Source organism: Pecten maximus, chromosome 5 (assembly GCF_902652985.1).
Source record: "Pecten maximus chromosome 5, xPecMax1.1, whole genome shotgun sequence".
NCBI classification, from domain to species: domain Eukaryota; kingdom Metazoa; phylum Mollusca; class Bivalvia; order Pectinida; family Pectinidae; genus Pecten; species Pecten maximus.
Genome location: NC_047019.1, coordinates 13,087,544 through 13,111,447, shown reverse-complemented (window position 1 = coordinate 13,111,447; position 23,904 = coordinate 13,087,544). Strand labels below are relative to the sequence as shown.

The window sequence follows — 23,904 nt, the reverse complement described above, 5'->3', positions numbered from 1 at the left end:
TGTACAGAATACGAAGACCATGCAGGGTTTTGGATAAGGAGTGTAAACAAATTCCAGTATACGATACGAGGCCCAGAAGGGTTGCGTCTTCACCTTCAGTAGTGACCGCCAATCTTTCGACTTCCGGTTGTGTCATTTCTTTTAGTAGTGGTCGCCAACCCTCTGACTTCCGGTTGTGTCATTTCTTTTAGTAGTGGTCGCCAACCCTCTGACTTCCGGTTGTGTCTTCACCTTCACTAGTGACCGCAACTCCTAAGACTTCCGGTTGTGGAGTTGCAATAACCAAACCCATACCCATGTACTGTGATTTAGTGTTAGCGTCAAGAACCCCTCTATATAACAAAGGATTGTCGGCGGGGCAGACACCCTGCCATAATAATAATGATCGAATTGATAACCAAAAGCGGTCTTGACTCTGGGAAAAAGAGAAGCCCGGAATACTTTGATAAAGAGCTCGAACAAGAATGATTCGTTTCCTTTTATACAAACAAGGTCGACCCGTTTTCGCATTAATCAGTCTCGGTGGATTTAATGATATAGTTTGCATGTCCGTTACTGAGGGTCGTGTTCCTGATCAGGCACGCTTCCTCTGGTCGATTTTAGTAACGTGAGATAATAATAAGCGTGCCTTTTCTGTTACGGAATAACGTCGGAGTGTAATAGCTCGCAATCTCTAACTTAATATGTGAATTTTGTTCAGTTTACTCAACGCCGTCCATATTCAGTCACATTCATATGCAATCGGCGTCCGCTTAATATCAAGGGCACGTACAACAATTAATGATATCATTGAACTATTTTGCTGTCCGAGATTACTTAATGTAATTGAGATATAAGCTCCAAATCGGTATCAGAAGTGGGCTGGTGTTTAGCTGAAGGTACATTAGTATGAGATCATCCAAGTGTGGTATCCGATTTAAAGTCAAGTTGAACATATTGATACGCAGTTCCTGGTTGTTACTCATGACACGTGACCATACAGGAATATATTAAGTTAGTCCGTCTATCATCTTGCCATGATGCAAGACTTGAACATGAATGTTTGGATGAATGTTTGGTAAACCCAGAGAAATATTTATTTTGTTATGGATTATTTTGCGAGTGCTTGTCAACATTGATATCTATGTAACAGGACCACTGTGCTATTTACTTTTCATTCACATTTCAATTACATTTCAATTAAATAGTCATGGTTTATTTGACCACTTCATTCACCAAACATCATTTAGTTTGTTCTGAACAGCAAGCTTAATATCACAATAATATTGGTGACGTCACAACAGCGATATGACGTCACAAATGTGGTCTCGTGAAGAGTGGTGTAAAATGTCAATGTAGTGCATTGTGATGAGAAGATTCATCAAACAGTCACCTCAGCGGCTACCGAACGTCATACCCATCGAACTGGAATAAACAATATCGTTACACGATTTGTGCAATATACCGACATACACTTCATAACTTGTGTTTATAGTTAGCATTTCTATTTTAACATCAAACATCCTCCTTTCACATCTCACGCAAAAAAAAATGTTACATAAAAAAACATGTCTACCACAATGCGATCGGGGTTCTGTTATCGCCTATAAGGTTAGTTTGTCAATGAAGAATATATTATAACAAAATTACGTCACAATCGTAGAAGTTCCCGGATGTTAATGGCCATAGACAATGGTTATCTGGTAATGAACAGGCAGACAGAATAAGCGGTAAATCTTTCCGCTTTATATACAAGTATGGATTGAATCAAAACATGTTCAGTCTCAAGAATGTATCAAAAAGGATAAAATGTCTGTGAATGTTAATTAAAGTCTCTACAATGGTCTAGCACGAGAGGAAGAAACTGCCCATTTCGTTATAGATCGTCGTTTGTAGCGGCATACAAACCCAGGGCATAGGTGTATAATTTGTAGTCGCTGACAGACACATCATAAGGACTCCGATTCATGTCCTACTGTGTGTTGAAATGAGTAAGGTCAAGTCCTCTGACAGAGTAAAAGAGGTTACCTGTGTCTTACTTAAAACGATAATATAGGTAATTAACTGGCCAAGCTTTTACCTGTGTAGTCAGTAAAACACTACACAGTCGGTGGTTATGCAGAGTTTTGAATATGAGGATATCTTATTCCAAGATAACCGCAATATTGGGGATTACCGGAAACGACACGAGGTATACCTACTCAATGGAACCACAATAATGGGGCATAGCGAAAAAGGCATGAGAACATACTCCATGGGTACCGTAACCTTGGAGATTACCGGGAAAGGCATGATAACATACTCCATGGGAACCTTAACCTTGGAGATTACCGGGAAAGGCATGAGAACATACTCCATGGGTACCGTAACCTTGGAGATTACGGGAAAGGCACGAGGATGACCTACTCCATGGGAACTGTATCCTTGGAGATTACCGGGAAAGGCTCTAGAACATATTCCATGGGAACCGCAACCTTGGGGATTACAGGGAAAGGCTCTAGAACATATTCCATGGGAACCGCAACCTTGGGGATTACCGGAAAAGGCATAAGACATGACAACTTACACTATGAAAATTAGTCAGTTTGGATAAAATCCATATTCGTATCTGATGAATTTGCAAGTAATGATTTGAATTAAACTGACTCATCAACACAATAAACAAATAAACAACAAGGTCATAAAAGGTCATGTGGTAGCATTCAATACAAGGATTTACCTTGAAGGTTGAAAATAAAACATATAGAGAACCATTCGCCAGAACCAAAGGTACATTATAGATGTGACGAAAGTTATAAGTAAAAAAAAGCTGAGTCCACAACAGCTGTTACAGGGTGTTAGTACATTTTCATTGAGAACGAAATTTTAGAAGAAGAAAAAAACATCAAATGTACAAGTACGTACCCTAACCTAGATAACATGTACAGCGTTAACAAATTCAATAGATCAACAATTCCAGGCTTGAATGGTTTTATAGAGAACAAGGTCGCGCGGACGGAACTTTTGTTAAATCTCTACGGTAGATGTGGCGTGACATGTACCACTTTAACAACGTTCACTAATCGCTGCACGCGACGCCATGTTTTTTGTATCCCATGGTGTCAGTCTGTATCTGAATTATCTACAATATAATTTAAACACAGGCGCGTATCTGTCGAACCGAGAAAACAAAATAGAGAAACAAAATAGATAGACATAAAAGTATCTCTCGCCCTACCAAATTTCGCGAGGTTGAACCTCGTAATACCCAGTGACGCTATAATGCCATATCTGCGAGTTATCGCCTATATACTGTCATATCTTATAATACGGGGATAAAAATAAGTTTGTTACATATCATTACTGCAGCAGAGCAATCCCTTGTGTGCGTACAACATAGTCAATTCATACAGATTAAACAACGTTATATCTATGTGAAGGCCGACTTCCATTCGTTTCAGGAAATTATATCGAAGATAAAGGTAACAAAGATAAGGTATGTGTCCGGCTTTCTGTAAACAACCACTGGACCCAAAAAATAACAGTGGTCCACGATACAACCCGAGGACACAAATAATGTTTCCATTGGCCACCTTCTACCAAAATCGCAATAGAATATATTGCGTAAAGCTCAAAACCATACAGCATGAAGGGAGAATAGATACAGCTGTCTGTATTGATCTAATAGTGAAAACGCACGGCTAATGTCCGGAAATGCAAACAATGGTGGCGTAACTGCCTGATTCCAACTTATTCAAAGCAAAGACATTAAACACTTTAGACACACATTCATAATTACAACTTCGATATTCGTACGTGTCCAGAAACAATATATCAGCAAGAATATTAATTATCCTACGAATGCATTTCCGAACCAACTTCACACAAGGCATGAGTCTACTGGTCGATGATACATTGTACTTGGGTATACGGTTCAACGCTTTACGAATTAAAAACATATGCAAATTAATTAGACGATATTATAACATCCGTGAAGATGATTACTTATTCCTTATTCCATTACTTTTTCAATTCCATCATTACATATTCGTTGCTTATTCCTTATTTCATTACTTATTCGATTCCATCATTACATATTCGTTTCCCCTTTACAATTAGCACTTTAAATGGTTCAAAACTTATAATTAAAGTTCCTATTACCTATTCGAACATTTCATTCCTTATCCATACCTTAGTACTTATTCGATTCCTTCATAACTTATTCGTTTTCTCTTTACTAATAACGACTCTAAATGGTTCAAAACTAATTATTTAAGGATTAACATCAGTTATTTTTTCTGTTATACAGTCATAACAGAAAAAACTGGAGTGTACTCTAAATAAACCGCGAAATAAACCGCGAAGCGGTTTATGAAGAGTGTACACTCCAGTTTTTTATGTTATGACTGTATAACAGAAAAAATAATTAATGTTAATTCTTATAATTTAATTTCGTCTTATATACACCAAGATATTTCACTTTCTTTGGCGAACTCTTTTCTGTGATAAATTATTACGCAACGTCATCAGCCAATCAAAAATGACGTTACATTTCGCAACGTCAAAAATTTTGTTATGGAGGTATAACAAAATTATTTCAGCCAATGAAAATGCGTGTTTCATACAAAATTAAATTATTAAACATTCCCATCATCCTGTCGACCATTCCATTCCTTATCCATACAATATTACCTGTTCAATTCTCCCATTAGTTATTTGATTCCTTCTTTACTTATTCGTTTTCTCTTTACTAATTAACACTTTAAATGTAATAATTAGTAATCCACTTCACGGATGTGATATTATACTGTTCTTAAACACTACTCGGTATTGAGTTATAATACATATGATTGAAACATGCTTTTACTTTTTAAAGAATAATGCGTACGAGATGTGCTACTATTTCATGGAATTAACACCTGAATTTTCAAAAGTAACTTTACCTTCTCCATTGAATTCATTCAAATATTTAGGATTGGTCACACACGGGTCATTAAACATATATAATTATGGCGTGTATGGGCTGGACAGATCAGGAAGGGACATGATATATGACTTTACCTTTGTGCACTTGGTTAAATTGTTCAAGCTTTGTTCAGACACAATCATCACCTTTACAAACGTCTTGATGACATCGATTTACAAATTCATAGAAGACTTCGTTAAAACTCTTGTTCCTCATTGGTTTGACCATAAGAAGGGGGGATATTGTCGCCCTTTTATGCTAGAAATTTGCACCTACGCTTCCGTACTTCCTGGCACACGTTGACATTTCTCTTAACCAAAACCAAGTCCCGAATACGATAGACATCATTAATAGCATCACAGCTAAGATGTAGTGGGATTCAAAAAGTCACTGGCCTGCCAACGTATCAAAATGACACGTACGGACGGGGACGGCTATGGTAACCAATTAGAAACAGCATTTACTTGTGATGATTGTCACAGCATGGGCTTGTTTAGAGGGATTGGTACTTGTCTCCAGGTAGAGAATTTCCAGTGTCATCGAGACGTACCAACTGTCACCGCGTGTTATCAATGTTATAAGCGGCAGAACATATACTGAAGCGGAAAACAAGCTCAGTAGATCTACGTACATTGTAGATATAAGCGACAGTCGAACCATTGGATTCCTCGCTTTATTCCTGTACAGAGCCTGGTCGTTGTTAGTAATAGTTTTGCTATCTTAGAGAGCATTGAAGTCGATACGTGGTGGTCCAATAATGAAAAGTCAATTACATAAGTCGACGTAAGTAAATAGTACAGTGATTTATCTAGATTTAAAAAGGGTGTTTTTTAAGATGCGAGACATATTTGAAAATAATTTCCAAATAGATTGAAAAGATTTGAATCAACGTCAGTCCCAGTATATAAACGCCAGTGTATTTGTATTATGAAGTATACAGTTTCCGTAACAGTGCATGATTTCAGCATGTATTACAGATAACACGACATGGAACATCAGATTAAACATTTCCAGACATTGTTCTCCATTACCATGTAACGAAAGTACATAAAGATTGTACACACATTGTTGGGAAAAGCTAGAGCCAGTTCTATCACAAGAATATATATCAACTGTGCATTTATCATTTATCATTTCAGAAGCAGATAATAAAGGAATCGGATAACAATCAATATTATTGAATTATTACACAGAAAGAATCGAAGAACTTATCACAAATTACCGATATCCTCTTCGCATTAAAAATACTCATGTATGCACAAAATAAAGCAATGACGTAATACAAGCAGCATGCCATAAAATAAAACAAACAAAACAAGAATATAGGATTGGTGTCAGATATAAATAAAAATGTTAATAGAAAAAAACGAAAGGGCGTGTCAAAGTTAATTTGTACTTACATGGTTCAGGCTTACCTCAACCAAGAAGTATTCACTTTAAAAAAATTGATACATACACATATTCAAGTAGAAATGCCTATGATTTTATCATTTTTAGCAAACAAAGTATTTCCCGCAATAATGAATTGTCTTAGTTCCCCTTTATACGCCAGAACAGTAGATTTTATTATTAGTTTTCATCTGTGACACACACCCATAAAAATCGTAAGTCCGGCCAAGATCAGAAATTGAAAGGTGTTTACGAATTTGCAAGAAGCCTCTGTACAACATTGTATAACACGTCACATTAAGCAGTGAAATATATATACATGTATGTCTAACTTGACACTGTGTTAGATGCAACAAACTGTTTAGATAAAACATCAGAGTGCAAACGTTTCGTGTAAACGTTTGTCTTTGTTATCCTAACCGTATCTTGAGTGAAGGCCGAGAAAAGTGTTTAAATTCATGATCTAACGTGTGGTGGTCATGGAGTTCATGATTAGTGACCAGCTGTATGACGTCTGTGACAAGACGTCAAGGTTATCGGGTGTCGTTGGTCGAGAACGTTGATTTGACGGTGACCTGGAGCGGGGAAACAATAAAGAGACTAATTACGGAGCACTCATTGCGGAATCTGGAGTGTCAAATGTCCAGTGTTTAGTGAGCATTTACCACTGTGTTGTTGAACTGGACTCCATCTAGAGTTCAGAGGTTCAGGCTAAGAGTCACAGTTGTTGCATTTTCCTCCCCTTTTTACGGGGGACGCACAACCTAATAGCAAGGCAGGTGGTATAGGTCCACGTGTGTGTCTTCGAGGACGAAGATTCTGCAGGAGGAGGGAGGAGTGTAGCGGAAATGGACTGAGTTGAACTCTAGTGGCCAGGTAGCTTGGCTCAATGTTTAGAACATTTGTCAAGAGTTCCGAGGTACCGGGCTCGAGTCTCGGTTTGGTCGTTGTATTTTTCATCTATCAGAAATACATAAAACCTTCTACCAGGGTATTTCTCACAATACGAGATTGTAGGCGGTTACTAAACGTAGGGCTTTATTCAAATTCAGTGGTTTCTACTGAGAGAATACTGACAAAACCACAACCGGTTCGCTGTCACCATCACAACTTTTTGTAAACTTTTATAGTTTCTTTCCTGACTGTTTGTGTTTTGTTATTGTCGGTAACCTCCAGACATATGTCCCCATATGGCCCCGTCAAGACCGCTTAAAACCAAGAAAACCCGTACATATGTCCAAATGTCAAACGTAATAAGGATTTTTACTGTAAGTCCGGGTTAATAACAGGCCAAGTATAAAAGTGAACCCGTATTATATTCGTAAGGAAACGTACATTACGTCAAATACAAATGTAAGAACACGCCAGTGCTTATGGAACAAGGCTACGTGTTATGTTTTTGTAACGTAAAATCAAAACAAGAGGCCGAAGGGGCCTTAATTATTACTCGCCTCGTTCTTATATCGGTACACCAGTTCTACAACAATGGTTCCGGTGTTCAAAACACTAAGAATCCTTAGCTTAGCTGAGATTCATATGTATATGTAAGTTCCAATTATTGACACATAGTCACCATGCCAGTTCTGATAGCATTAAAGAAGGATTGGAATATCTACACATCGTTGTTGTAACGTGAATTCCGACTAGAAGTATAACAGCAGGTCTGTTACAGAGTTATAGGTCAGATTAAAGAAGCCGGTACAAAACACACAAGATATTAACAAATTTCAATACAAAATTAATTTCGTTAAGAGTTCGATATAGTTGCGCAAATTAATGAATTAAAACGTTCCACAGCCGTGTTGTCCTTTGAATGGTTATGATAATGTTCTATATAGTATGGACAACGCAAAGGCGACAGAGGAAATTCAACAAAAGATATAATTACACAAATACATGTACGTGTGGAGATGAGAAGTAAACCTACGATGTAATAAATTTAATAATTTTCAATATTGTATTTCAACAGAAAGTCAAAGTTACTTATATTTCAAACTATAGGAGTTGTGAAAATCGTATGATGGAATTCAAAATTCAAATAAATTGAATTAAGACATTTGAATACCTACATGTAATTCTAGCATTGTAAAAACTTCTTAGAGTGAAAAGATACCATCCAGAGGCATTTGCAAGTATTATGCATTTTATTATTATTCAATTTATAGCTACAGATGTCTGTATTCCATTATCCGTTGGCGGCGCCGTCGTCACGTGATCATGTCTGGCTATTGCGATGTCGTAAAACCGGAAGCAAACAAAATGATATCGTGCGCCTTTTATCTGTTGTCATTCTCAAAAATACATGCAAAAGCGGCTTGGATTTCACTTGAACATATTTTATTTTTATTCTAATCGCATTTTCGGAGTCATGATCTTCCAATCGGCAAATAAAAGAATCAACAGCACACATTTTCTGTAATGAAGCCCGCCTCTGAGACCCAATAATGGTAGCCATCAGCTTTGATCTGTACCGTTTTTAGATAGAAATTGCCAGATTAGACGCAATCTGTGAAGGCCTCACGTCAGGGGTATAGTTTTTGCTGACATTCAATGTAACATTGGCGTCCGAGTCCGAGTGTAGGATAAAGAAAAAATGAACATTCATACTTCCATTATCTTTACATGCAGACAGCTATATAAACCTGTAGTGCAATCATCACATATGCATGTGGTAGCAATATTGATTTAATGAGTCTTGTATGAAGCACATGTTTACATCAATTTCAGACATATACAACTACACGTAGCTTAACTTACTTGCTTTAATACTATATGTGATATCTAATAAGTTCTTGGATGAAACAAACATTTCCGGGACCTGCTTATGGTAACACTATGACTATGTATCTCTATTGTTCCAATAAATATTTATAAAACTCTCGCTTTGAATTGTGTCATATATGAAGTGAAACAGATAAACGTTGGTTATTACGAACCTTCGCTTTTAATTATGACGTCTTCAAAGTAAAGTTGAAAAACATTACGTTGTTGCCATTGACTACACAAAGGAAACTGACAAATTTTCGTGAATCTCCCTTACCTTATACAAATCATGATTACCCGCTCATGTTGGAGACCAAAATGAATCATAAATCATGTTTATTTTACTTAGATCCAAACCCCTTTACGTAGCAACATGGACCTAATTTTGAGCTTTTAGTACCGGCAGAAAAAGGGTGCTTTGTACATCATTCTTGTTGTGATGCTTTTGTTTTCAATAGATACTTTCTAAATACTTTTCTACTGGTTGGAAAGTATGGTTTATGTAAGGATTCTCATAACACAACCAATGAACGTTAATACGTGATGTTTCGATGACTAATACGTAATGTACACTGTCACCTTCATTAAACAGATCAAAAAAGACAAAATTGTCTGATGAAGGTGACTGCATGTGATTTTTCATATAAGTATTTTTACATAAATTACACATATCAAGCAGTATGGCCATTGTATAGGGACTGCATGTTGATTTACTGATCTTTGTACAGCCAGCCAATTGGCTGAGGAGATTGAATGAGCTCTAAACTCTAAAGTACCAAGGTTTCAAGACTGAAATAGCAATGTACATGTATGTCCATTGAGCGACTGTATCATAAATCTGTTCACTACTTTCACTGGAGTCTGTTTGGAAACCGTGTGTACGAATAAATACGAAACTATCAAATGTGTAGCGCTACAATCGCATTTAACTAATACATACACAAACCGCATAACATTGAATTAAATAAGGCAGATGAGGTATGTAGCTATTGAGAAAGGGATAATTCAGTTATTATATAAAAGTGTTTACTGAGTCGGGAAAGTGATAAATAATGTTCGAAAATACTCCCTGTTTGAATATCCATTTTGGTTTCCTTAAGGTAGTTAATGGTCTGGAACCTTTTTTCAAATAAAAAATCATAACATCTTTAAAATTTGGTTATTTTTATTTCACCAAAAATAAAGATTAGCATTAATGGTTAAACATCCTATTTTCATTGTTAATATAACATAGCCTATGTTTATTAATAATAAGGAATATATTTATTCCTGAATAAAATAATAGATTTACATAAAAATTATACACCTATATAACCATGTAAATATATAATCACATCAAACTATATCTATTGTATATGGCTATTGTTCAAAACAGTGATTGCCTTACAAGGGGTAACGTAATTTAATGATAATTAATTTACAGCGATTAATTGTTAATCTCATTTTTAAATACCTGTTCAAATATGAACAACATCACCAATTGATCACAGGAAAATGGTTCTTATTGACAATAAAACATAATCGTTTGTGACTGTATTGCTTTAGAATTATATGCATCATGTATATTTAAAACATTCTTGTGACTTATTTAAGGTAGCAGGTCTTAATGTGATCAAATATAATACTCTGACCTACTATGCTGTATGACAATTTGTTGATACTAGCCTTTGACTTTGTAGTCACTTTTTAACATTTAATAGTAAACGATTGTGGCCCAAGTCACATTAACAATCTCTGAAGACATTTAAACCAAGTCATTGAGTCATACGTCATCAATATGTAAGTCCAAAAGCCTAATGAAGTCCATTCATAAAATTCATAATACTTATTCAAACAAAACTGATTGTCATCCACAAGTCATTTCATATCAAGATCCACAAGCATAATTGTTCTGCACTGAAACACTTTTAAACAGTTCACTGTTCAAAATTTTCCAAGTGTCCAAGCTTGGAGGGAACAGGGGTCATTTTTCATCTTTTAACTTAATGAAGAAAAAACAAAAAGTTTTTTTCTATAACCGTTGTATTACTCAATATCTTTACTAAATGTTGACTTGTGTTCCAGAATCGGATGTGAAAGTCCTATTTGTTTGCCTTAATCAAATAAAAGACAGACTTATCTGTGTATTTCTATTAACACTTGATTTTCCTGTGATTAATCTTTCATTTTTAAGAAATCTGAAAATAATTGCATCTTTGCAGTTAGTATGAATTCTAGTACTTTTGGAGAACTTGTGAGTAAATTCCAGCACATTTACAGTACTGAACCTCCATATTCCAGCACTTTTACTAAATTCTAGCACTTTTCCAGCTGAACCCAAATTTCAGCAATTTTTAGCTCTGACCAAACATTTCAGCAAATTTCCAACTCTGACCCCAAATTCCAGCACTTTTCCACCACAGACCCCCAAATTCAAATACTTTTACAGCACTGATCCAAAATTCCAGCACTTTTTCACTACTTAACCCGACATTCAAGCACTTTTACAGCAGTGACCCCAAATACCAGCACTTTTCCAGCCCCAAATTTCAGCAATTTTTCAGCTCTGACCCGAAATACCAGCACTTTTCCAGCACTCTTCATCTTCTGTACAAACCACGTTTTATGAAATGAAGACAGAAAAATTCCCAGAAAGTAGCAGATTAATTGTCACATGACCCTCCAGATCTGGCGACCTCTACTGAAGGTCAATGATAAAAGAGAGAACCTGAAATGGTTTGATGGTGAATGTAATTTCGTTATTTCCCACATCAAGGTCTTCACTGGTGGTTTCGTCATTTGGTATTGAATCCTCTAAACCATTGCATCTGAAAAACATTTAAAAGAAATTAAAATTGAAAGCGTTAATACACATGTACATGTCGTAACACTCAACTCCAGGGTTCAATGGTCAAGGCCAGACAGTGAAGGCCTAGAAAATCTACAACTGTTCCTTAATGGCATCAGTTTGTTTTACACTTCCTTTCCTTATGTTGTAATAATATATATTTATGTTGGACAGGCACTTGTAACACAGAGACTTGAGAATTTGTAACAGTTGATATGTTGACCCCCGGAGAACATGACACCTATTGATGTGGTATAGATAAACTGACCTATACTCCTAAACGTCACAGTTGGTTAAACAATAATATACACTGCTTAAAAATCCAGGACCCTGTGACAATGATTAAAACATACCAATGATAACACATTCTCATGTCCCTGTGATGTAGATAAAACATTTTTGTGTGCAGAAGGTCACCACAATGTTTAGTGTGACAGAAGACCATGTTTTGTGACAGAAAGCCAAACATATTTCGTATGACAGAAGTGAAAACAAACAGATCCAAGCTTTAGGGATACCAAGAGTATAATTTAGATTCACATGATTACAGGAATTGACAAGGGTTCACAGTGCAAGACTTCAAAACGACCCAGTGTACCAGTTTTTCGTATTGACCTCTTCAGAGATAACTGGCAAGAACAAGTCAAAATCTGTTTTGTGGAAGCAACAAAACCATGATGAGCCATGCAACCAAGGGTATTATTTAGATTTGAATTATTACAAAAGCTAATGAGATTTTACAGTGGGAGATTTCAACATGACAGAGTGTGTGGGAACGGACAAGTGGGGTAAAAACTAGTGTAATCCTTCCTCAAACTCTCTCTAATCTGATCGATATTGATTAACCTCCGACAAAAACACAGCTTAAATCTTAATAGTCAGACTGCCTCTCTCTCTCTGTGACAAAGATCCTCTAACATTGAAAGATTGCATTTTTCAAGTATGAAAAATATAGCATATACACATATACATATTAAACAATTTTTTAAGACAAAGATTGACTGTTCTATTTTGATATACATGTAGCTGGTATTATTTTAGCTATATATTATAGCTCTAATACTATAATAAAAGACTTTGTTCTTCATTTCAAATGTATTCATCCACTTTACCTTAATTACTCAGGATGATATCTGTTGTCTACTCCAAATGTCCTAAACATGGCTATATGTCATCTACTCTAAATATCCAAAACTTGTCTGTCTGTTATTGACTCCAAATGTCCTAAACCTATCTCTCTGTTACCGACTCCAGCTGCCCTGAACAGGAATGTCTGTTATCAAGTTAACTGTCCCAAACTTGGCTGTCTGTTACTGACTCTAACTGTCCTAAACCAAGCTGTCTGTTATTGACTCCAACTGTCCTAAACCTAGCTGTCTGTTATTGACTCTTACTGTCCTAAACCTAGCTGTATGTTATTGACTCCAACTGTCCTAAACCTAGCTGTCTGTTATTGACTCTAACTGTCCTAAACCTAGCTGTCTGTTATTGACTCTAACTGTCCTAAACCTAGCTGTCGTTTATTGACTTCAATTGTCCTAAACCTAGCTGTCTGTTATTGACTCCAACTGTCCTAAACCTAGCTGTCTATTATTGGCTCCAATGTCCTAAACCTAGCTGTCTGTTATTGGCTCCAACTGTCCTTAACCTAGCTGACCGTTATGGACTCCAACTGTCCTAAACATAGCTGTCCGTTATTGACTCCAACTGTCCTAAACCTAGCTGTCGTTTATTGACTTCAATTGTCCTAAACCTAGCTGTCTGTTATTGACTCCAACTGTCCTAAACCTAGCTGTCTATTATTGGCTCCAATGTTCTAAACCAAGCTGTCTGTTATTGACTCCAACTGTCTTAAACCTAGCTGACTGTTATTGACTCCAACTGTCCTAAACCTAGCTGTCTGTTATTGACTCCAACTGTCCTAAACCTAGCTGTCTGTTATTGACTCCAACTGTCCTAAACCTAGCTGTCTATTATTGGCTCCAATGTCCTAAACCTAGCTGTCTGTTATTGACTCCAACTGTCCTAAACCTAGCTGTCTGTTATTGACTCCAACTGTCCTAAACCTAGCTGTCTGTTATTGACTCCAGCTGTCCTACACCTAGCTGTCTGTTATTGACTCCAACTGTCCTACACCTAGCTGTCTGTTATTGACTCGACTGTCCTAAACCTAGCTGTCTGTTATTGACTCCAACTGTCCTATATCTGGTTGGAAGTGCCTCTATTCCACTGGATGTGACACTTCTCCGACGGTTGACCGAGTTCAAACCGTTCTGTTTTAGTTTGTTATTGTAACTGTTGTTGTAACAAACTCAGTCTCCTTCTTTCTCAAGGACATTATCCAGTTAAGCTGGACCAGAGAATGATCTACAGTAAGTCTGTTTGCGGGGATGGTAATTACTGCTTGGCTTTAACCTGTGACAGACTTTCAACAGCACACAGACATTCACACAATCAAATCAATTACACTATTTCTACATAACGTCATTCTACTCTTCCACCAATGATAACATTACCAATGTATCTATCAAGTCAGATTATATATTCGGCAAGTTTTACTCATCAGCACCAGATATTTCCCCCTGGTTTTTCTGTTCTGGTACTATGTTTTTTGCACCAGTCAAGGTTGAGTTTAGGACAGGTACCATGCAGAAAAGGTCCATTTATTAGATATGTTTCAAATCATTTTTATGTTACATGGGCCATTTCATGAAATATTACCACCCTGCAAGCAGTAAATATAAACCTTACCTTCTTGTTTGATCCAAATATATATTGCCCATGACACAGTTTTCAGTTTTACTCCAAATATTAATAATTCTGACATTATCATTACACACACATCCCTTTCAGTTTACAATATCTGTCATCTCTTTGTTAATGCTAGTGATGTTGTTGATGCTTGTGTTTTGTGTCTTGGCTGGTTTTGGTGTTGTTGCTTATGTGTTGATGCTTTTGTTTGTGTTGGTATTGATGTTGTTGCTTGTGCTGATGTTTGTGTTGGTGTTTGTGTTAATGTTGATGCTTGTGTTGATGTTTGTGTTGATGGTTTTGTTTGTGTTGTTGTTGATGTTTGTGTTGATGATTTTGTTTGTGTTTGTGTTAATGTTGATGCTTGTGTTGATGTTTGTGTTGATGGTTTTGTTTGTGTTGTTGTTGATGTTTGTGTTGATGATTTTGTTTGTGTTTGTATTGATGTTTGTGTTGATGTTTATGTTGGTGTTTGTGTTGATGATTTTGTTGGTGTTTGTGTTGATGATTTTGTTGGCTATACCAGGTAATTAAAATCAAAGGATGCATTTGATCAAAGTACTGTAGTAACTATGAAGGTGGTTTAGATATTTTTGTCCCTTATAGATATATTAATGTAAAATCCTTTTATTCAAATTAATTTGTAAGCCACAGATTTTCTAAACTTTCAATTTTTCCTAAGGGGATTTTTAACAATTAATATATCTAATACTAAAAAAAATAACATTACATATTATGTACCTGTATATAAACTTTAAATTACCTGTATATATTGGTGAATGGAACTGATGAAGTAAGACAGGCCCGTGTCTCTCCTCCAAATGCTTCATACAGACGCAATACAAGGCTATTCATCTTCTTCTCGCACTGAAAGTAAACAAAGAACAAAATAAACAACAAATCGTCTATTGTAGTTGTAACTGAAATTTACATTCTGTATCAATGTATATCACTATCAGACTGATGAACAAGAGGCCCATGGGCCTAATAAAAGTCATCTTTTGATATTTTGGCAGATTCAGTTCCAGTGACTTGAATTTGAGGTCAATGCCCCAGCATGATAAAGGAAGGTCTAGATCATTCATTTTAACAATCTTGATAACCCTTCATCCCAGCATGCAAAAGGGACAATATCAGTGCTCTGGAGCTCTCGCTTAATGACAGAATCTCATTAGAGATTCTAACATATTTAACTCCTGTGACCTTGAATGAAGATCAAGGTCATTCATTTGAGCAATCTTGAAAGCCCATTACCCAAGCATGCTATATGCCCAAAATCAGATATCTAGGCCTCCTGCTTAATGAGAAGATGTCACCTAAAGATTTTAGCATATTTGACCCCTGTGACCTTGAATGAAGGTCATGGTCATTCATTTGAACAATCTTAGTATCCCTTCATCACAGCATGTTATCTGTCCAAAACTACATTGTAGGTCTGTAGGCCTCTTGCTTAATGAAATGTTGTTTAAAATATTTTTGGCACATTTGACACCTGTGACCTTGATTGAAGGTCATTAATTTGAACAATCTTGATAGCCCTTCACCCCAGCATGCTATATGACCCATATATTTTGGTATATTTGACCCCTGTGACTTTGGATGAAGATTAAGGTTATTCATTTGAACAATCCCCAGAGTGCTTCACATCAGCATGCTATATGCCCAATATCAAGTTTCTAGACCTCTTGGTTAGTAAGAGGAAGCTGTTTAAATATTCCAGCATATTTAACCCCTGTGACCTTGAATGAAGGTCATGATCAAGGTCATTTATTTAAACAATTTCGATAAGTCTAAGACCTCTTGGTTATATTGAGAAGAAGTTGAAAATGTAAACCGTTTACGAACAGATGACGACGAACAGAAGGCGATTAGAATTGATCACTTGAAACCGTGTCTCAGGTGACCTAAAATGACTCAATTCTTCCGTACAAAATAATTCTATCTTTAGGAAAGTAACCTTTAAATAGTTTCAATCTTATGAGTTCCTGTAATGATTGATATCATGACAAAAACATTTTCACAATGTTTTCTATAAAAGTACTTTTATATCAACTTAGATCCATATCTATTTGTCACCTGTCCAATTAGTGCTCAAGGAGTTCTCTCAGGGACTCATCACAAAAGTCACTAATGTACTTTTCAAGATATTCAATGTGTCACAAAATTGTGAAGATTTCCATAAAACCCATTCTTACTTAAAACATACGTCACAGCTGTGATATCATAATCTTGATTACATGTACACAGGTCTCTAACCCTGTTCACAACAATTACTTCTTATCATCTATCTTCACATTACTTTTTAAATCTCAATAAACTAAATATGGAAATTAAACCCTTGAATTTCATCAAACAAATCCATCAATCTTCTATTTATATGAGTTTTCAGTTATCATTTTTAATGATTTCTCTAGCTGATCAATTTTCTGATCTTAACAGTATTAAACCTATCATATAACAACTCGGCCTGTCATAAAGGTAGGTTGATAAATTAAAACCATTGTCGTGGTTGTTCCACAAGAGCATCATAAAAGTCTTCCCATCACTCATTTTTAATCAATTTATGACAGTTTCGCACTTTTTCCTCTGTCTGAATGTGAAATCAGAAATAAAGAAAATGCATGTGTTGAATCCGGGAACAGATACCAGAATCTTCAATCTATATTCGTGTTATACGAGTGTTATTCGAGGTACTAGAATTTAAATCGATCAGATTCACATCACAGAATATCTTGTCTCTGTCACACAGCATGACTAGATTGAATATCAAAGTTTTCATTGTTCATCACATCAATTTTACAGATGTGTCAATATGGAGCCTCTATAATTTCGAGCTCCCTCCTACAAAACTTGATTCTTAGCTTCCTTTAAGTGATCATTTCACTTTATCATAAATTATAATTTAAACCAATTTAATCTCATTTCTACAAATGTCCATTAATATTTTCTTTAGTTTATCAATAAGGATCCCCAAGTCTATCAACTTGAGGTCAATGGAACTTTTTTAATTAAATCCTTTTAATGGTGAACATATAGGGAGTAATCGTTTTCTCTAAAAAATTTTAAGATTTCAACCCTCACACAGACTTTTTTAAAAACTTTTATCAATGGTATTATAGCATTGTTGATTTGTGATATAAGACTTTTAATCTGAAGTTGAGTGCTGACGTACTTCACCTTAATGAACTCATGAGACAAGTACACTGAATGTATGAAGTTCCAGTGACAAGTAGTACTGCAGGAGATAAAGGCCGGACAAAGTACAGAAGGACGGATGGAAGGATGGACAGATCAATAGACACATAAAATCAAATTAAGTCACCATCTCTCCTAATCCTGTTGGGGGACAAAAACTGTTAATTTCCATTCAATTACTTTTTTCAAATACTTAATAGTAATAAGCTTTTACCATGGCAATTTTCGTTTTTGCGGTCCAGCTCTTTTAAGAAATAAACAGGGACCTGGCAATTTTATATTGTTTTCAGAAGAGCCTTGACAAAGACTTCCAAGGCCTGTATCAACATTTGCAGGTCTGTCAAGTTATATGTTTGAAATATTACATTTAAAAACCGACAATTTGGTTTGTCCGCATAAAAGAACACGCCCCATATCTATTCACACAAAAATCCTGGCTCACTTTTGCATTTTTGTAGAATCCTCAATTTTAAGTATTAAGCTAAAAGTTGTTCAGAAATATGCCCTTCAAAACTTTAATACTGATCTTTTACACTGGGGGAATGAGGTATTTATTGGAGGTAATGACAACATGGCATATTCCACAAAAACATATTCAAAATACAACTGCCTCTTAGTCTCAGACTTATTGAATTTTTGAAATTCCCATACAAAAGTGTACATTGTGAGTTGATTAAGATATTTATTACGAACAATTAAGAACTTATCCTTATCTACATTCAGCATCCAAACTCTGAAGTCTCCAAAGTAGGAATGGTTGGAAGAAAAATGTTCCTTCTTCTGATGTCAAAACCTGACTGTTACCAAAAAGGGTTCATATATTTGCCACTAAACTACTGATGCAGTACTTAACATCTTACCCTTTTCACAGTTTCCAGGATGACCTGTGGGGTGTCCAATTTGAAGAAACTTGTGGGGTCCGGAGGTATATTATTCCCCGGAGTTGTCTCCCCTGTGTTATCTCTCTGCTGTACATACAGAGGGCAGTTGAGGTTATAGGCCTGCTGTATCACGCCAGCCTCTTGGAATGTTCCTTAAAAACATGAAAGCATCCAAAATATTGTTTGTACCATTTGAACTGGTCTAATTATGAGGAAAAACGACAAAATAATCTTGGAGGAAAAAAAAACGTATTTGAGCATTTTTTTTTTTTTTTTATATATACAGTTGTATATATATAAGAATTTTTATATTTTTATCTGTATATTTTTATCTTTTTAACTATTTATTTATATATATATTATATATTTTCATAACTTCAATAATAAATCAATCATACGGAAAGACCAGGGAAGATTTGTCAGTTTAAAGAATGTTTAATTTACATAATGATTATTTTTTAATGAATTTGTAGGAAATAGAAATGATTCAGAGTGATACTTTAGATACAATATGTTTTGGCTTGACAATGAAAAACCACAACATTACTATTATCATATAGTTTGAGTTCATTCTCGTAAAACTTGTTGTCAACAACTGAAGTCGTAATGCTGTGTTCTTTTACAGTTATTAAGTGTGATGTACTGGTGATTCAAACAATCAGTGTCTGGGTACGATGATAGCCCTGACAGCTATAGAGCTGGATTGTCTATTGTAAGTGATATGTAACAAAACATGTAACGACAGTTCTACTTTATCAAACTGTCAGCAGTTTGTAGAGAGTGTACAAAACCTGATAACATTTCTACAGGATAAGCCTGTATTTATGTTTCAGCCAATTTGCCAAAAGGCATGACAACATGCTATCGTACACTTGGATATTTCAGGCACAAATTCTCAATCTTATAGCCCTGAAATTCCTCCTCATAAATGTCTGGCATTTAGATCTGCTGTGATGCTGAGCCAGATTCACCATTGAAAATTCAGCAACAATAACTCTGCGCATGATATTTTGCCATTAAAACAACAGCATTACACATTGAATTATACCGTATATCTATTATCAACTTTATACTAAGTGCACATGCACTTTAATGGATAAGGCTGTCGATAGAATGTAAATAAATCTTCGTTTTATATTATAAAATATAATCATTTTCTATGCTATTGGTAACAGTCATCAAACATCTCAATTCAATTGAAACTGGCTTCAATTCTTCGACAAGATTAGAAAATTATTGGCATATTATTGAAATATTTGATTCTATATTTAAGATTGTTTGCTTGAACACAGAATGAAAATTCACATACCCAAAATTTCCATGAATGAATGCCTGGCTCTTATAAATCTTTCATTATATTTCTAATAGCAAAGTCTCAATTGAGATACACATAACACAGCTACATGCATGTACAGTCATATGACAATATAGCGTACATGTTTAGATGAAAACATTTATTAGGGACATATTTGTTTATGTATACACTTATACATGTATATTATGACAATTCATGCTGACCAAAGATGCTGTAAATAGCAAATTAAGATGTGGTAATTCAGCTCAAATCCAAAATCATATCAAAACCATTCCTCAGAACTAAATGCACCATATTATACTGTACACTGTACATGTATAATAACTCCTAATTCTAAGACAAGGGCAGATAATCAGGTAGAATGAGGTAATAAGACATATACATGTAGTTCATGTCAGACAGAAGAAACTTATCGGGTAATTTTTTAAATGATGTAAAAGGAAAGAAGATCATTTTTATTAAGTTTCTCTCAAAGTTTTAGTTAAAACAAAGTACAGAAGTAATACCTTAGCATTAATTTATACTAGGAATCGCTTCATACAATCATGCAATGGGATACTGCAGGCGATTTTCATTTCAAGATATCTTTGACATAAAAACTGGCCTTTCAAGAATATCTTGGACATCAAAACTGGTTATATGTGAATACTTCTGACATCAAAGCTTTATGGTTGCTTACGAACATATTGACATCAAAACTGGTTGATTGAGAACATTATTGACATCATGACTGGTTATTTGGGAACATGTTTGTCATCAAAACTTGTTTGTTTCTGAATAACATTGAAATAGAAACCAGCTGTCTGAGATATAAACTACAATATCTGCATTTATTTCATAATGAAACAACCAAGGATCTGAAAATGTCACAGTGACGCAAAACTGAAACACTCAATCATGCCGTTATCTTACAACTGGATCAGTTTAAGGCTGTTCTGGACCAATCACCCTAAAATATGTAAATCTCTACATAGTTTCTCAATAAATTTCCTAATGGGTAACATTGTTGACATCTTATTTCTATTGCAAGTCATCAAGAATTCATTGTTCAAGCTTGGCTTGGTGATGTGAGGAGGGATAAGATATCTAGGACAACCAATGCTAGGGAACCTACTCGTCCTGCCAAACATTTCAAGTATAACGCCATCCATCAAAGGCTTCACGCGAATCATATTCAGATTACTCAAGCTCAACTAGGTGCTTGTAACTACATCCATTTCTGCTTCATTTCCATTGTAAAATGAAGTATATGAGAACAGCTGATAGGTTTGAATTAATCAATTTGGCATTTTACATATTAGATAGATGTAATGGTATACCTACAGTGCATGTATACATGTACAGGTCGTGTATACTTTTCAATAATAATTCTGTAATGATGTAAATATGTTGTTTATCGCACTATTACATAATTTATAGCTCTTATGGTTTTTATCCTTTCACAGTTAACTTGTGGAATGTCTTTAACTTAAACATTTACATATAATGTTTCATCATACAGTAATGTAATAATGAAAGTTTTTAAGGAAAAAAAACTGAAAAAAAAAAAAATAATCTGAAAATAAATGAACCCTTTAAAGGAATTTAAATGATCTTTTGTTTGTAATTCCTGTGCAAAATAAAACTTAACTTGGAAATATGAAAAGCAAAAAAAGTTTAAAAGAATTTTGTGTTACAATAAAATATTATAAACTTATTGTGTGCAATTATCATATATTACACAATGTAGACTCATTGTTGAAACAATACTGACTCGAGTTGGAAACAGGGTCTGATCTAGAATTTACTAAACCAGTTTAATAATTTAATATACCAGGAGCCATAAGGCAATCCTCAGATAAAATTATCTAACAAAATAGTACAGTCATGTGACATCACATACCTACAGGTGTAATGTATGATTATATAAGTAAACTATAAGTGTTACTACACATATCTTACGATATTAATGACATTGGCTGTATGACATGGTAGAACGCGAGAGTTATGTGATAAACAGGAATTCTGACATGTGCAATATAGTTAGTTCATTTCAATATTTTGTATTTCAAATAAAAGATAATGTGAAAAATATTTTTTTTCTTTTAAATAAAAGATAATGTAAAAAAAATATTGTTTCTTTTAAATAAAAGATAATGTGAAAAATATTTTTTCTTTTAAATATAAAAGATAATGTGAAAACTAATGATAAAATAATGAAAATAATAAAATGTGTTTGAGAAGAAAACAATAGGACTACTGTTTTGGTCAGCAGCTGTATCTTTATTCTTTAACCCGATATATACATGTATGTGGAGTTCTGTGTAGGTCAATCTCCTACAGAAGACCTACAGAAATAATTTAGTTTGCCTGGACAAAGAGATAACTAAGTCAGCATCTAGTTTCTCATGAATATAAATATACGATATTTCCCTTTCACAGGAAATGAAAACCTTATACAGATGACTGACAGTATGACCTAATTTTCTCATTGTTTTTATCTTTTGTTGACCTTTCCGTGGAAGACAAAGGAAATATGTTCTGGTCAATTAAACTTCAGTCATTAAGTTTCATGAATAAAAATAATTTAATTTGTCAGTACAGATGTAATCTGAATGAAATTGAATAAGTTTTTCTTTTAATATAACAATGATCAACTCTATTCGAAATATCTAAACAATTTATCAGTGACAACCAGAGTTTAAGTTTGATTAATGTCTGTGAATACATTTACACAATCTGTGTATTTCCATCATGTCCATAAATCAAGATGTTCTTCCTATGATTTTTGTGTTGTAAATATGACACATTTTCCTGATATGGGGTCATTATAGTGATCGAAACCTCAGAGTAACTGATTTACACGACAATACATTATATACGGTCTCCGCAATCTAAATGGATACAATTAATCTATGAAATGTAATTTTGGAAATTACTTTATGGATAAAAATCAGTCTTTCCTCACCTTTCAAAACATATTGACTCATTTCTCTAAAACATCAGATTGACAATGTTTCTTTTAAAACTCAAATTATTTTTCTCTATTATTTTTGAAATATTAATTTATCAAACATTTTGAAATGGAATGAAATAAAATCCTTACCAGTATGGGGCATAATTGCGTAGGTGAACTTATGTGTTCCCATATCAGCTTTCATATCAGGTGCTTTGGGAGAGCGAAGTCTGCCGAAAAAGGAAAAAATTTAACATTAAAGCATATTCTATAAAGTAAACAAGAGGCAAAATGGGCCTGCATCAGTTCAGTTAACCAAAAGAAGTTGTTGTGTTTTAACAAAGTTGACTCGATATAGTCACCTTGAGTATAGGTAAAGGTCGTTTCATTTCTAAAACTCTAAAACTGATTTTGTAACTGACTTTTGTAAATTGGCCACTGTGACCTTACATATGGGTCAAGGTCATTTCTTATTGCAAACTCTAGTTTGTGGGGAGTCATGTCCCAGGAAACTTGTCAAAATCCTGATTCTATGCCTTTTGGTTAATCAAGATATCAAATACATGTATGAGTTAAAATCATTTTTGTTGACAAAATTTGTTCAGTTTCCACACCTAACTGATGATAGACAATTATGGAGAATATTCATTTATAGGGATTAAGTTACAACAGTAATATGGATCACTGAGACTTACAGTGACAGTCGGAGTACATTGTCTAGACAGGAGTAGCCATATTTACTGTCGTTGAGTATGGCCAGGCCAAATCCATACTCGGAAATATCTGCCCATTTATGTCCACACACCTGAAAGATAAAGGAACAAATGTATGAAAAAAAGGTGCAGGCACTAATACAATTGGAAACTTAAGTTCAATAGAATAACTACATTGTAAATACATTCTCACAAACAACAACAACAAGAG

The 23,904-nt window shown here is 34.8% G+C and overlaps 1 protein-coding gene across 1 annotated transcript in view; it reads right to left on the bottom strand.

Annotated features, from left to right (window-relative positions):
• Nucleotides 1–10,369: 10,369 nt before the first annotated feature.
• LOC117327213 (alpha-mannosidase 2C1-like) overlaps nt 10,370–23,904 on the bottom strand; it is a 51,327-nt gene continuing 37,792 nt past the window's right edge. The window contains exons 26-30 of the mRNA XM_033884078.1: nt 23,676–23,785; nt 23,131–23,210; nt 18,710–18,882; nt 15,418–15,521; nt 10,370–11,883 (exon numbers count right to left, since the gene is read on the bottom strand). Coding sequence (XP_033739969.1) covers nt 11,754–11,883; nt 15,418–15,521; nt 18,710–18,882; nt 23,131–23,210; nt 23,676–23,785 — 597 coding nt within the window. The 3' untranslated portion in view covers nt 10,370–11,753. The remainder of the gene's footprint in view (nt 11,884–15,417; nt 15,522–18,709; nt 18,883–23,130; nt 23,211–23,675; nt 23,786–23,904) is intronic.